Source organism: Podarcis muralis, chromosome 10 (assembly GCF_964188315.1).
Source record: "Podarcis muralis chromosome 10, rPodMur119.hap1.1, whole genome shotgun sequence".
NCBI lineage: Eukaryota > Metazoa > Chordata > Lepidosauria > Squamata > Lacertidae > Podarcis > Podarcis muralis.
In genome coordinates, this window is record NC_135664.1 from 36,473,172 (window position 1) to 36,489,497 (window position 16,326).

At 42.4% G+C, this 16,326-nt stretch overlaps 2 protein-coding genes across 2 annotated transcripts in view; both read left to right on the top strand.

The window, feature by feature from the left end:
• The first annotated feature begins 2,793 nt into the window (after positions 1-2,793).
• Positions 2,794-6,573, top strand: RPS16 (ribosomal protein S16). The gene is made up of 5 exons (XM_077934760.1): positions 2,794-2,977; positions 4,074-4,175; positions 5,628-5,724; positions 6,145-6,192; positions 6,376-6,573. The coding sequence occupies exons 1-5, from the start codon at positions 2,930-2,932 to the stop codon at positions 6,519-6,521; spliced, it is 441 nt and encodes a 146-aa protein (XP_077790886.1). The 5' UTR covers positions 2,794-2,929; the 3' UTR covers positions 6,522-6,573.
• A 3,780-nt stretch (positions 6,574-10,353) lies between these two features.
• OTOGL (otogelin like) overlaps positions 10,354-16,326 on the top strand; it is an 82,652-nt gene continuing 76,679 nt past the window's right edge. The window contains exons 1-4 of the mRNA XM_028747187.2: positions 10,354-10,425; positions 12,843-12,943; positions 13,681-13,729; positions 16,119-16,182. Of these exons, the coding sequence (XP_028603020.2) occupies positions 10,354-10,425; positions 12,843-12,943; positions 13,681-13,729; positions 16,119-16,182 (286 nt within the window). The remainder of the gene's footprint in view (positions 10,426-12,842; positions 12,944-13,680; positions 13,730-16,118; positions 16,183-16,326) is intronic.

Sequence of the window (16,326 nt, forward strand, 5' to 3'; positions counted from 1 at the left end):
AAAATTTGGAGAAATACATGCCCTACCTAGAAACCATTATAGTGGTACCTCGGGTTAAATACTTAATTCATTCCGGAGGTCCGTTCTTAACCTGAAACTGTTCTTAACCTGAAGCACCACTTTAGCTAACGGGGCCTCCTGCTGCCGCTGCGCCACTGCTGCACAATTTCTGTTCTCATCCTGAAGCAAAGTTCTTAACCTGAAGCAATAATTCTGGGTTAACGGAGTCTGTAACCTGAAGTGTATGTAACCTGAAGTGTATGTAACCCGAGGTACCACTGTACTTTCAACCCAGCATTATTTGTTTACTCTAATAACATTTGTATTTAACGGTTTTAATCCTCAGAGATGTCCATTGTTATATATACCACAAAACTTTTTTATTTGAAAGTGAATTGGACTGGATATGGGAAGCAGGACTGACTACAACTGATAGATTCAGTCTGTGGCAAGGGCTATGCACCAGAAACAAAATACATATTGGATCCATTAGATTGGCCTGGAACTGCTTCCATTTTCCACAAGTCAATATGATAGCACTGTGGGCAAATAGGAAGTTTTTATAGCTTCCAATTATGCCTGACTGCTTATAGTGAATTCAGTGCAATTCCCTCAATTGCATAAATTGCAAAGAACAAAAAAAAAAAAAAAAAAAAAGGTGTTGCTGGACCACGGAACAAGTAGAAAACAATCTAACAGAATTATTAAATAAAGCATGTATGAATTATCTCTGTGATTGGAGCTGGAAAAATATTATCAATCAACACTAGTGGGCTTGTCCACACTTAACTTTTGCCCCACTTTTTCCAGGCACAGGTCCATGCTTTAAACCTCTGTGTTCCAGCTTATTTTTTTCAGGTTTTCCATGAAAAAAGTACAGATAGTGCAATCCTGTATGTATTAACTCAGAAGCAAATCCCATGGGGTTCAATGGTATTTACTCTCAAGCAGATATAGGACTGAAAACTGAATCAGATTCCTACATCCATGCAACTGCAAAGCTGCATTATGTGGCATGACATTAATATGCAAGAGCTATGGTAAATAGCATAGAACCAGCAGCTGCACTTTGGTCCAGTCAGTGGTTGCCAGGATAGGTGCAACTTGGTTCAGTTTCCTGATACAACTATAGGTTTAGTTCAACCCTTGCACCTTAAAGATATTCAGTGGCCCTTTTAAATTCACAGCACAATTCTTTGCATGTCTACTCATAAGTAAATTTAATGGTACTTGCTCCTAGGGTGTGTAGGATTGTAGCCCAAGTCATAGTTAAAGGGACTTTCCTTCCCTTGTCTATTCATACCAACTTTGAAGAGGTGTTAGTGGGAAGAGCACAATACTAAAAGGTGACAGAATATTAGTTTATCCAGAGCGAAAGGACATTATTTTGTGTGTGATCCAAACAGTGTTATCCTTTGCTTATTCTATGTGCTTAACATTGCACTTACTTAGGCTTGCCATGTCAGGAAAATTCCTGACATGTCCTGGTTTTTGGGAGGCATCAGGGGATTTTTTTTTTGCTCCTGCCAACCTAGCAGTTCGAAAGCACGTCAAAGTGCAAGTAGATAAATAGGTACCGCTCCGGTGGGAAGGTAAACAGCGTTTCTGTGCGCTGCTCTGGTTCGCCAGAAGCAGCTTAGTCATGCTGGCCACGTGACCCGGAAGCTGTACGCCGGCTCCCTTGGCTAATAAAGCGAGATGAGCGCCGCAACCCCAGAGTCAGTCATGACTGGACCTAATGGCCAGGGGTCCCTTTACCTTTACCAGGGGGATTTATTTGCCAAATCAGCAAAATGTCAGGGAAAACATGGATGTATGGCAACATGATAGAAAATGCAGGGGAAACAGCTCCCAAAGCTTAAAATCACTATTTTGGAGGTTTCCCCCCAAAAGCTCAGCAATTGGGGCTCGTTCCCAAAAGGAACTCAACAACTTTGTGAGTGGCAGGAATTTTACTTTTTGAAATATGGCAACTCTACACTTATCTGAGTTTAAGCTCCACCAAAACTGTGGATCCTATTTCTGAGCAAACAGGAATAAGAATGGCTGATTTACTTGGAAGTAGATCTCACTGCAATAAAGGGAATTCATTTTGAAATATAAGCAATGGTTATGGAATGGTTGCCATTATTCCCACACTATTTGGGCTGTGGAGGTAGGATATAGAGTAATCAGGAGATTTTTAAAAATATGCTAATTTCTACCCTGCCATAAAACGCCTGGGCAAAGCATATACTGTAGTCAAGTCTTCTGAGTATTCATGACGACCGCTTTTCTAATACAGGATGACGGGGTTGAGTAAGTCTGTACACACCCTTATAAAGCATATCTGAAGCCTTCCCTCAAATAATTATGGGAACTGTACTCTTCATAAGAGTTCCAGCGCCCACCAACCTTTAACAAAGTCTTTGGAAGGAGGAGGCCGGGAAGGGGGGGCGGGGGCGGACGAATGCGCTTTAAAGCGTTGGTGCGTTCGCAGCCTCAGCATCAACATCAGGTGGGGGGAAATGTGCCTATTAAACGTTATGCAGCATGAATGCGCCTGGCTGCCTCCGCCCACCCCACCTTCTCTCTCTCTACACAGGAATGACCCTCGCGGAGGAACCCCTGCGAACGAGAGAGCCGCGAGCGCCGCCATTTCCCTCAGGCAACTGCGGCAACGGCGACGGTAGGCCAAAGCGGAAGCTTTGCCGAGCAGCGCGCGGCGTTGCCGGAAACGACGTCACGCCCCGCGCGACCGAGCCAGCCCCTGCGAGATAGGCCTGGGAAACCCCGTGCGCTTCCTTTTCTCTTCCGCTCTCGCTGACGGCAAGGTGGGTGATCCGTGGGGCTCCGGCCTTTTTCCTGGTCGCGGCGTTTAACGCGGGTCTCGCGAGCTGGTCTCTCACTCGCCCGTTTCTTTGTGCTTTTCTCCCCTCCCTCAGGCGCCATGCCGGCTAAGGGACCCCTCCAGAGCGTGCAGGTCTTCGGCAGGAAGGTGAGGCTGGCGGGGCCGAGGGGGGGGTGTGGTTAGGCCTTGGCGACTCTTGGGCTGTACAGGGGAAGGGAGGGAGCGGGTACCGGGTACCGGACCTCGGTTCATTCTGCCCCGTGAGTCTCGGCTGCTCCGGTGAAGGCGCCGCGTGTCTCCTTTTCCTAGCGCGCCTCGGCTCCCTCGCATAATTCATTGCCCCTTTTTCTCCCGCCGCCCAAAAATAAAGTAACTGCAGCTGCTCGAGTGGAGGGCGAATTGGGTTCAGCGCCCCCTGCTCCTCCCGACGAGTTGTCTTGTTTTCTCATAACTTGGCGGGGTGGTGGGAGGCCCTTCTCCACGTGGCTTTTGTAAGCCTCCCCCCTTTTTTTACAAACACATTTCCCTCCCTTTGCCTTCTGAAAAGCTTACAGTGTAATTTTTAAAAAATCAAATCGAGATTTGTTTTATTGTGTATTTGAATGGGCTGTTTCTGCTTTGGTTTGCTTCAGTTTTCCGTATTAGTTTGCATTATTCTTAATGTTATGTCAACAGTATTCGTTTCCCCTTTCTATATTGTTAACTGCCCTACCCCAGCCTTGGTATATATTAAGGTCACATGCGACATGGAGTACATCCTCGCTTTCTTATAATGGGTCTTTGCCACTCCACTGCTCCACCAGTGCTGAAGTCCGGAGTTGTCCATAAGAACATAAAAAAAAGAGTATTGAATTGGGATGAGGGCCCATCTAGTCCCAACATCCTGTTCCTGCAATAGCTTGTGCAAATGTCTATTGGAAGCAGGGCATGAATGCAACAGTGCACTCTCACCAGTTGTGGTTCCCAGCAATTTTGTGGTGTTGATCTCTGCAGCGTTTTTTCTTTTAAAAGGATTTACATTGCATAATAAGAAATGAGGATAGGATTTTATAGATATATGTGAATAGCAGAAGCTACACTGTGAGCCAGATCTAACAGCTACTGAAACAGCTACTGGTTTTAGCAGTAGTGATATGTATATAGGGGTTGCTTCATAATTATATTCTAGAATGGGAAAGATAATGCTGCTCAACTATATACTGTATGTTAGAATTGTTCTTGTTTTTTCCCTACCTTATTTTAGAAAACTGCTACTGCAGTTGCTCACTGCAAAAGAGGAAATGGCCTCATTAAGGTGAATGGAAGGCCTCTGGAAATGATAGAGCCCAGAACTCTGCAGTACAAAGTAAGTTGCTACTTTCATTTTAGCATCATGAAATGATTGTTGTGTAGAGCAGTGTTCCCCAACCTTGGGTCTCCAGCTGTTTTTGGACTACAACTCCCATCATCCCTCGCTAGCAAGACCAGTGGTCAAGGATGATGGGAATTGTAGTCCAAAAACAGCTGGAGGCCCAAGGTTGGGGAACACTGGTGTAGAGGTACCACCTAGCATACTAGTACTAACTGAACCACCCCCCCCCCAGTAAATAAAAGTGTCATGCTATGCAAATACCTATTGTGAGGGTAGACTGCGTGAATAAGGCACCTACCACTGCTTCCTAACAGTCATTGCAGTGTGACTGCCCCATTAACATTTGGGGTAGTGTTATACTTTGTAAATCACTATGGTAAGGGGGTGTCAAGAATCTGAAGGCAAATAGGGCAGTGTTGCGTGTTTCTGTGCCCTTGAATACTACTTAGCTATACCTATTAAAAGACAAGCCTCTCTTCTTTTTTAAGCTGAGGTGGGGGGAGTATGAGGCTTTCTAGTTGTTGTTGGACTCCAACTCGCATCTTCCCCAGCCATCATGGCCAGTGGTTGGGGATTATGGGAACAGTAGCCTCACAGCATCTGGATGGCCACATGTTGGCCGCTCTGGTTTAGACCACCAGTACTGTATTTCTGCAGTGCAGTGGAGAAGTAGGACTGAAGTGGGTATCTGGGTAAATAATCAAATCTGGTCAGAGTGGCTGGGGCAACCCAATCAGATGGACAGGGTACAAGTATTTATACATACATTTTATACCACTAAATCAAGATAAAAAATGGTCTCAAAACAGTGCACATAACAGTGAAAATATAAATAGGCAAATATGAAAGCAACATAACTGGGTCACATGGTAGGGTAAGCTGGTGTAAATAAAAATGTTTTAAGCTGACGTCTAAAACTAAACACAGGAAACACTTGTCACATCTCTTGTGGCCTCCAGACATGTCATAAAGGGACAGTTAGTGATTTTTCTCCAGCAGATTTCACAGAATGACTAGGAATGTATGGAGAGAAGTGGTGCTTCAGGTAGATTGAACAGGAAAAAATAATTTGCATTCTAGGTGGTGATGCAGTCATACACTGAAGTAATTAAAAGCACAATCATTCTTACTGTATCCCTGGGATGCAACCCTGTGCATATTTACCTGGAAGTAAGACGCACCAAGCACAGTGGGACTTTTGAGTTGACATGCATAGGATTGTGCTGTTAGTGATCTACTCTCCTTTCCTACATACAGTAGGTTCAGCCTGATAAACATGTATTGGATGGACATAGAGCAGGCTTACTAATTTTTTTTGTAAATGCTACATTACAGAATCAGAGCTTGTAGTTGCAATGCTAATTAAAGTGTGCTGAGATCATGAGTGCTTAAATGTTCTTTTTATAACTTTTTATAAATTTTATAACTTAAATGTTCTTTCTCCAGCTGCTTGAACCAGTTCTCCTTTTGGGCAAGGAGCGCTTTGCAGGAGTCGACATCAGAGTCCGTGTGAAGGGTGGAGGTCACGTAGCACAAATATACGGTATGACTTATAAGCAATATTTGTTCGTTTGGGCTGAAAAAGAACAGACATTTGTTTACATATATTAGCCGCTTCCTAAAATGCACATAAGTATTTCTAATCCACCTTCGTACAATTATAGATGTTATAAGAATATTGATAGGTCTAGAGTCCCATCTATTAAATTTGCCAGCTAGTTCTTGTACCAGGTTTTTTCCCCTCTCTCAAATTTTTGCATGAGATCCCAGATCAAAAGAGCAGGAGTGTGCAGAATAGTATTGCTGTAGATGTGTCCAAGTATATGCAATATCTGTGCATAGTCATATTAGCTCAGAGGTACTACCTAAATATCCCCAGTCACCCCATAGTTATGTGCTCTGATCTGCATTTCACTTTGCTAACCAGATTGTATCTAGTGCTAATTGTTGCTTTCTTCTACAGCAATTCGGCAGTCTATTTCCAAAGCGCTGGTGGCTTATTACCAGAAATGTAAGTTTCTCCATTTAACTTTCTTTCTTGTCTCTCACAAATGCATAACTTCAGACCAGCTGTGAAGGGCTACAGTTTGTAGAGTATTATTGGTACTTAATTGTACTGTTCTGAGCCAGATCCAGCATTGCACATAAGTGAATGTTTTGAGGACTAATGCAAGTATTATTTTGTTTTCCCAAGATGTCGATGAAGCTTCCAAGAAGGAGATAAAGGATATCCTTATCCAGTACGATAGGACCCTTTTGGTTGCTGATCCTCGTCGTTGTGAATCCAAGAAGTTTGGTGGACCTGGTGCTCGTGCACGTTACCAGAAGTCTTACCGTTAAAAGAAAACTATGCATTTGTTCAGTCTTTTAAATAAAGATGGAGAAAACTGAATTCTTGTGTTTGTCTGAAAACTTTACACAATTCTATGCATATTTGGGCGTTCAAGAAGAAAATTTATCAGTTGGTTGAAGTTACAGGATATAATTCCAATGTGTAGAACGCTTTTTTAAGTTGCATAGTCCTTCCTGTTGTGAGATCAGGGAATCTTAATGGGTCAAAGGACTTAAAGGGATCACAAAAGAAGCAGTGGATGTGATTGCTTCTGGCTGTCTCCTCTTTCCTGGCACTTGTTCATTATTTGGTAAGGAGTCTAAGTAGCAAAGTAGAGCATTTTAGAAGCGCCAAAAAGGTAAATGCAGAAGTTATTATCATCACTGTTGCTGCTACTAGTTGTCTTGAGGTGCAATTGTATGGATGAAAGTCAATAAAATAAGAGATTTCCTCTCAGGAAAGTGCATATAAGACTGCAGTTGTCGAATTAATTCTACCATGTGATTATACAGGGTGAGTCCTTTAAAATAGGTCCCGTGGATACACACACGTACACACGTTCCACAGGGCCTCTTTTAAATGACTCGCCCTTTATATAGGTAACTGATGGAGCACAGTTATTGGGAACTAGCCTCTACAAATTGTGTTTGACTAGTAGAAGTCCCAGAGCTCTGATTACAGATGGCTGCTGTTGCCCCACATGATAAGCCTGCACACTTGCTTTTTCCCATGCAGTTGTGCACCAATAGTTTTTGTGGGAGCACTAGCATATATATCACAATGGACATCTCTGAGGAATAACGCAGTTACTTAAAAATGTTATTAGAGTAAACTGCTGGGTTGTGCTTGGCAATAAAGTAGTGATAATTTTCTAAACGTTATCCCAACAGCTCATGTACACTGCTTCAAATAGAAATGTCTAGTGCAGATTTTTTAAACACGCATCATTACCATTTTGACCAAGGCCAGATAAACATGCTAGTAAGACACTATAGCCTATTATTTTCATAATGTGACTACTAAATTTATCCTAGAAATTCATCAGGGTCCGTCCTCAGTGTGGCATAGGCCTGTGAGTTTCATAATAAGGTGCTGGTTTTGATAATGCCAGTGCTGAAAAAAAGATTCTTAATCCGTGCCCTGAGACTTCCATAAATTTAAGTGGTAGAGAACTGGCCTAGAGTCTTCAAATATTCCCCGTTTTGTTTGGAGGGCACCACATTGACTTCCTTTGCTCCAATTTCCTTCCATGCACACTAGGTAAAGGTAAAGGGACCCCTGACCATTAGGTCCAGTTATGGCTGACTGGGGTTGCGGCGCTCATCTCATTTTACTGGCCAAGGAAGCCAGCGTACAGTGGCCAGCATGACTAAGCTGCTTCTGGCGAACCAGAGCAGCGCACGGAAACGCCATTTACGTTCCCGCTGGAGTGGTACCTATTTATCTACTTGCACTTTGAGGTGCTTTCGAACTGCTAGGTTGGCAGAAGCTGGGACCGAGCAATGGGAGCTCACCCCGTCGTGGGGATTCGAACCTCTGACCTTCTGATCAGCAAGTCCTGGTTCTCACAAGAACCAACTGCATCAGGCCAAAGGCACTTCTAGCCCAACACTCAGTGGCCAACCAGATGCCCATGGGAAGCCTGACAGCAGGACCTGAGTGCAACACTACTTTCTGTACTTGTGATTCCCAACAACAGATTTTGAGCACACTACTTGGAGACAAAAAAATGAAATTCAAATCTCTCATTCCTCTCTCTTGTAGAGAATGTTCCCTCTAACACAGAGCTGTGCTGCTTTCCATTAATAGAATATTTTAGAAAGTTACAGGACTTGCAAGTTGCTGGGAGCTGTTCATTATTGACAACCAGATTTTGTTCTCTTATAGGTAACCTAATTTTTTTAAAAATTAAGGTTTGTATTGATCGTAATATAAATAAATCTGAGATGGCGCACCCTCCCAATATTGGTGGTGATGGCCGAAACAATAAGTCAATATGCTACTAGAACAAGCAGTAACAAGTGAGAGATGGAAGGAGAAAATGTTTTTCAATTGTTCAAAATGACTAGTAAATCCAGCTTATATGTTGCAGGCATATATTCATTCCTGGCTGTCACTGATAACCTTGTTTCCTCAGTTCTGAAAAGGAAGCCGCGCAATCTTGTGCATCTAATTAGAAGCAAATCCTATTGAGTTGATGGGGCTTTCTCTTGGGTGAATGAACATAGGACTGCAGCATCCCTTTCATTCTGTTGCCTTGTTACTAAGCTCATATGGTGTCTAGTAGGTACCCCTAGATACCCCTACTAGGTACCCCTGAAATGGGACCCATTTCAAGCAGGATTGCTGTGGCCGCAGCCTGACTTGGGCTCTGAAGTGTAGGCCTTGCAGGCAGCAAATGGGGTAGTGGTGGGGAGAGATGATGTGGGTGAAATTTCTTGCATCAGTCTCATTCTTCCTCGTAACCTGATTGCTCCCCTGCTTTTGACAAGTCCAGATCACTCAGAGTGGACTTGCACCAGTCTGAAAGAATCCCAGTTGAATCCAATTCATTTCAGGATTTGTCCCGATGGGTGTCACAGCCCTGGTAACTAGGACTGTGAACACAATTCCTTGTTCTCTGTGAGCATTAATGTTGATGAACACATAGGGGAGAAGCATGAAGCAGAAGATGTGGTGGTTATACTCTGTATCTTGGTATTTGCACTGGGCTTTCTTGTCTGCAAAAGCACTACATAGCATTATCTCAACTGAACACTTACTTGCTACGCAAAATGTGGAGGGCTACAATGGCTCTGTGTAAATCCACAGTAACAATAAGCTTATAAGCTTTTAAATAATATTAGCGTCAACAGGTTACATTTAGCTCCCCTCTAATGACTGAGCATACTTTTTGACCGTGTGGAAGGATTTGCATGATGCAATCAAGAAGAGCCAGAGGGGGACTACAGCTGGAAATACTAAACGTTATTGAGGCTGTGGTTGCTGTTTTCACATCCCTTCAGGTAAAGAACTTGCCCATGTTCTCTTCTAAAATAGTTGCTAAATACAGGAAGTCTGGTGATATAACCTTGTCCTTGTCAGATCATTTTGCTTGTTTATTTATACTTGCAAAGCTTGCGTTTTACCAAAATGGCCCCTGGTTGTGTTACAAAAAATATCGCAATGAAAACAAGTACAGTGTGTATTAAAATAAATAAAACCACGACACCAATCCTTATTAGAATAAAAGCACAGCAGTGAGGAGGGAAGAGAAAACTCCATCAAAGGCTTGGGCAAAGAAATGTGTCTTGATCAGTTGTCAAAAAGCATACTGTGATGGTGCAAGTTGTACAACCTGGGGTCCGACACGTCAGCTTGGAGGGGCCAATGCACTTTTGTACCTCAATGTTTTTTTGGAGGGGGCCGGACCCCCTCAATGTTCAGGGGGCATTCAGCTCTGCCCCCTGGCTCCTCGCAACATCACACACGTGATGTCAGGACAGCATCTCAGGCCCTCTCAATCATCTTGAGAAGATGGCGCCTCTGCCTGGGGTCCACCACAAGCAAGGTCCTTTTATGTTTTCATTGAACCAGGAAGGGTGGCAGACCTACCAGCAGGGCCTCCCTTAGCTTAACATCCAAACATGTTGATGTGGGGGGGATATGCTCCTGTTGCATGACATTCTGACAAGATTCCAACACCAGGGACTAGTGTTCCCCTAGCCCCATCACTTGAATGGAACACATTCCTTTGCATCTCTTATGAGAGTTGTTGAACTATTCTGATCGAGAGACGGTTGTTCTGTCACTTGATATGGTTCCATATCTGACGTCTTTGAGAGCCCTACACACATCAGAATGGCGTCGCTTATTTGTGTAGAATATGCACGATATAAGAGAGAGGATTACGGTCACGTTTCAGAAATTCAGGTGAAACCCGTTACAAATGGATGCTTGCTTGATGCAAATTGACATCATCGCTATTGAAACAAATGTGCTTCAAAGACGAACGCTTCTGAATGTTTGAACTCTTCAAATTGTGGTTGTAAGATGGGAGAGGGGGAGGAACTCTTGGTCAGTGCGGGCTTCAAAGCAGACAGATGCAAAATGATCTCTCAAAGTAATGTGGCACAGAAAAAATTCTGTGTCACTGTCCCCAAGCGTTATAAAGGGTTGATTCAGTCCAAAAGAGGAGTAGGAGCGTCAGGTCTCGTGTAACTAATACTGAATCAGGTAAGGAGCTACCATGCATTACTAATGAGAGAGACCCAGCCAAAGCGCATGCTGCGTTTCCAAAGCTCTAAAAAAGTGAATGTGGCAAGAAAACTCCGTTTTGCTTCCCCCTCCCCCCCTTTTTATTTCAGTTTACCAAATTTACAAAAGATCTGCGAAGGACGTTAACTTTTAAGATGCCATCATAGTTAAGGGCACCAGTCTGGACACTTTCCATCTTAAGAAGTTACCTTGAAATGAACATTGTGAGAAAAGTCAATTTCATGATACCGTGGGACATATTTTGGGTTCATTTTCTGCTGTTTTCCTTGGAAGGTAAGTTTTGCTCGTTTGCTTGGTGTGCTTTTTTTACTACAAATAATTGATAAAAGCTCTAAGAAATAAAATAGAGTTGGTTGCTTCCCCCCCTTTCTTGCAAAAGAATAAAAACCTATTTCTGTTACTGAATAAGGTGTAGTCTTTATCTCAGGTATATGGAAAACAAAAGCAACTTTGATGTGGTTAAAAAAGTTGTGGTCTAAATTGAGGAATTTTGGTTTAAAACAGCTAACAATGCAATTCTGTGCGTGTTAACTTGGAAGCCAATCCAACTGTATTCAGCGGGGTTTGTTTCCAATAAAGTGTGCATAGAATTGGATGACAAATTTATTTTCCTTCCAAGTAACTTACAGTTTTCTTCTGGAGTTCTGCTGTTCCTTCAGAGTGTTGAAATGGTAAAAAAAAAAATTAACTGATGAAGTATTTCTTAGCTGGCTTTTTATCTCACATGCTAATAACAGAAGTTCTGGAGAGTCTGGGGAATTGTTTTAGACATTATGGCTTTATGGCAAAACTTAAAATGCATAAATAACAGCAATAGATATGGACTGAAACAGATGGCTCTGTGTGTTATCTAAAAAGGCTGTTAAAGAGTCCATTTTGCCAAGTCAGGACTCTCATATTTAATGACAGTGAACCTGATCCTGGAAGGATTGCATAGGAATCACTGCAGGACTTCCACTTAAGCCTTATATTTCATATGCCTGTCATCCAATGCATACCTACTTGTATGTAATTCACACTGTGACTTATCTCTCAGTAAACACAGTTTAGATTGTGCTGTGCATGCAGTTTTCTTCATGTGTTCGAAAGTCGCAAGTTCTGAGTTCTCAAACGCTTCAGTGTTTTCAAATAACAGGCTTCTGCCACTCATAAAAAGTCTATATTCTACCTTTGTCTGGATGCATCTTAACGGAAAATCCTGTTAATCATTTCTGAAAGAGTACAACTCATCCTTGTTTTTAAAACTGAGCTCAGATTCATCGTAATTTTCTGAGCTCAGTCTAGAGCAGATACAAGGGGGGAAAGTGAGAGTCTTTCTGCCTTTTCTATCTAACAGGACCCCTCTGTGAATTGTCTCTTCTGAAAAGAGCTCCAAGGTGAGTCTGCATTCATCATTTGCAGGATATAATAGTCCATTCAGTCAGAGTGTATAGCATGACTCTGATGCATCGAAAGTATATGAAATAAAAAGTATAATTAAGCAAGTATGTATTAAACCCCCCCCCATGGTGACATTACTGATTTTCAGAGCATTAGCAGGCAAAATGTCACCCAAAGGCATTTTGTTGGTAATGAAATATGCCTGTTTTGTAACTGCAGTAATTGAATGTAAGGCAAGTGTGGGAAAAAAGTGCTTTTGATTGTGTTATATGGTGCTTGGAATTGAAAAGAAATATTTGAAAATGTTTATCTGCACTACGAATTATAATACGCTGCTTGCATGGGTGTGGTGGAAGTATAAAGTCAACATATATCAATTATTTCAGTTTAGTTAGGATTCTCTTTGAGTAGAAAGATACACCATTTTGTAGACTTAAGCACAATACTCCCCCCCCCAAATGTAGCGCCTAATCTCTTGTCAAATTATTTGCATGCAGCAATGTAGGACACGTTACCCCCAATTAAATGGGATGCTCTTAAATAAGGAAGGCCATCCAGAAGATGAAGCACCTAGAAAGAATAATTTACATGATAACTGCTTATGTTCTTGAAAGCAGAGGCAGTTATTTTGGTTCTTAAAACTATCCTTAGAGTCCATTAATTCTAATTTCTATGTGTTGCTGTTCCCATAGGTGATAGCCCACACAGTAGTAGCTAAATTGTATTTAACAATTGAACTGCCACTGCTTTGGTGGCAATTTCAGTTGCAAGTCAGGGAAGATAAACAAGTGAGGTGCAATTATAATGCACTATTCAGAATGAAGGTGGGGGAAAAGAAAAAAATAATAATCTGACCTTGAAAAGCACTTGTGTGTGTCACCATTTGCTCCCCTACAATATTCCGTAAAACAGACTGAGATCTTGGTATCACATCATTTCAATTACCAGTTTCATAAAAAAGCAAAGTGGGGAGGAACACCCCTTGCTCAAAGCAGAGCACCCTCAAGAGATACCTGAATCAATTACCTGGCTGACTAGATGGGTACCCTACCTTACTGCGACCTCAAGCAGAGGCTAGATAACCATTTGCAGAAGCATTAGCGTTGCTGAAGTCTTCCTGCATGAAGCAAGAGTTTGGACTGGAAGGCCTATGGAGCACCCTTCAACTCCAAGTGACTTATTCAATTGGCAGCATATTTCTTTGTTAAAAACAGCCTGTAGGACCACTGACCTAAATCTATGCATACTCAGCAGTTTGGATTGCGGAATTTAATGCAGCTCTTGTTCACTTTGAAAGGCAAATAAAAAAGGGGGGTTCCTCTTGTATTTTGTCATTCGAGAGAAGAAAAAGAGAGGACGAATGTTGAACATGAACTTTAAAAAGGGGGAAATAAAAGAAGAATTAACTCAAGAAAGGTGTCTTTGATAAAATGAGAGAAATCAAAGAGAAACACCTCTCTCCTGGGAGCCTGCCGATTCAGGTTGCTTCGAGACCTTTGATTATACAAGATTCTTTTTGTTTTCTTCCAGGAATGAATTTAATGCAATTCGTCAGAAAAGAGATCTCTTAGCAGCTGAGGTAGGTTATACCTCAAAGGGAGAAAAGAAAAACCCACACACTCTCACCCATCAGCCTACAAGGGGAGCTTGCTATCCCTACAATGAAGCCTTTGTGCAGCAGAATGGAAATGGTAATAGCTAGGCAGGGATGAGGAGGAGTTGCTTTTCCATACCTGTTTTCCTGCAATTCTCAAAATGCAAACCCTACATTCAGCCATTCATTCATTCTTTGCAAATCGCTTCTTGAATTAACCACCCCAACAAACCAAGTGACGCACATCAAGCGGGGTAGGGGGTGTATTTCACTGTTATCTCTTTTGTGAGAGCAAACAAAGAGACTGGGAATTTTGTTAGTGCTTGGCAAAAGGCAAGATCACGAAACAGTAGATGAGCTGTTTTTCAGACGGTGCTGTTATTGTGACAGCTTCTGCTCCGCTCTACAATAGGTTCCCAGGACAGAGCTGCTTACTTGTGAAAAGTGCTCTCCCTGCTTCAGTGCTTCACTACATTGGAGATCTCTGCAGACTAGTTTTCTAATATAACAGTTTCAATGTCGGTTTTAATGTACAGCAGGGTTGGGGAGCCTCTGGCCTGGGACCAAATCAGCCCTCCAGGTTTCGGTACTCTTCCCAGGCCACACCTCTTGGTGCCCCTGCATTGGACCCCAAATTGTTTTGTCCAGCTACTCTGGATGGAGGATAGAGAGGTGTGTCTGTGTGCGTTGAAACCAGCCTACTGCACTAAGATAAAATTTATATAAATTGCTGTACCCACTTTTGCCTCTAACCCTGTCCACCAGTGCAATGTGGCCGTGGGAAGGTTGCCCAGAAGGGAAAATGTTCCCCTGACAGAAAATATTCCCCATCCCCATTGCACAGTTCTTTTAGATGAGACTGGAGTAGAGAACTGGGCTTTTGGATCAGCTCTGAACCAATACCTGTTGAACAAAGAGGCCTTTCAGGTCCCAGCACTGAGAGTCCAGACCTTACACTTGGGAGACATTCATGCCGGTTCTGAGATCCTCCTTCAGACTTGCCTTAAGATACTCATCAAGCTGCTTTGTTGTCTTAATTTTCTGCTGGGTTCGCTGCTCCATTTTCATTTCAACCAAATGCCTTTGCTGTTCCAAGGCCTCCATCCTTGCTCCAAGCTGCTATTTTGACTATTGGGGTGCCTTCATTGGCTGTTTCGATACATACCACTGAGCCTCTTGGGCTTGCCGATCAGAAGGTGGGTGGTTTGGATCCCCACAACGGGGTGAGCTCCTGTTGCTCTGTCCCAGCTCCTGTCGACCTAGCAGTTCAAAAGCACGCCAGTGCAAGTAGATGAATAGGTACTGCTGTGGCGGGAAGGTAAATGGCGTTTCCATGCACTCTGGTTTGCATCACACTGTTCCATTGCACCAGAAGCGGTTTAGTAATGCTGGCCACATGACCCAGAAAGATGTCTGTGGACAAACGCCGGCACCCTCGGCCTGAAAGTGAGATGAGCGCCGCAACCCCATAGTTGCCTTTGACTGGACCTAACCATCCAGGGGTCATTTACCATTATTATTATTATTATTATTATTATTATTATTATTATTATTATTAGAGTTAAGAATGTTTCTTCAGCTTCCTCTGTTTTAGTTCAGTCACATCAAGTTAGTTTCTCTCAAATAAAAGGTCATCTCACCGCTAATGCTATTGTTATGTGCTTACATTTTCCTGAGCAGTGGGATGTCCCAGGACCAGTGCTACTAACCTAAATTTGCCGAAAGAGTCTCTCCCATTCAAAAGACCCCAAAGAAACATCTACAGTTTTAACATTAACTCCCAGTGAGGAAACACCTACCACTATTAACAAGCAAATTCTCTAAGAAAGGAAGGTTGTCCCATCATGGTGTAGCAGCTTTATGTGTGAAGGACCAACCCATGTGATAAAAAAAGTAAGGGAAGAATTGCACAATGTCCATAATCTATATATGCATATCACCTGCTTCACACGTGTAGCCTCAAAGGTATGTGTATTGGTGTACACCTCCTGCTTCGCTAGAAATACAACTTTCCCACCTTGGGTGAATGGGTGAACTGCAGTCTGGTGGCTTTTAAGAAACATCGGTGGTGGAAACAAATGACACAAAATGGCAATACATTTAACCTGTACGTTTCAGATATGGGATACAGTTAAAATTCTAATGTATCACTTACATGAATTTTAAGTAGTGCCCACATCTGTTAGCTTGCTGTTTGTGCAACATATCTAGTGTTTGAGTTATCAAGGCTTTTTGGCTCGAGTGAAATTCAGGATAATTTAGTTCAATTATCATAATTTTCTTTTGCACCATTATCAGAAACATTGGTTTTGCACTTCCAAGGGCTTTAATTAAACTAGTATGATTTGCTTTTGTCTTTGTCTTTCTCTCTTAGACTGCTGCAGTTTCTTCTGGGGCTCCCATACATGAGGCCTTTTCTCAGGCTCAGAATTCATCAGGTCAGTACCATATCATTACTATGATGCCTCTTTGAAAAGACATTTGTGAAATGTTCCGTACAATAATCATTGCCGGTAATTCTAATCACGAATGCTGATATAGAATTTGATTTTCTAGAGTTTATTACATTATTACATAGAGGA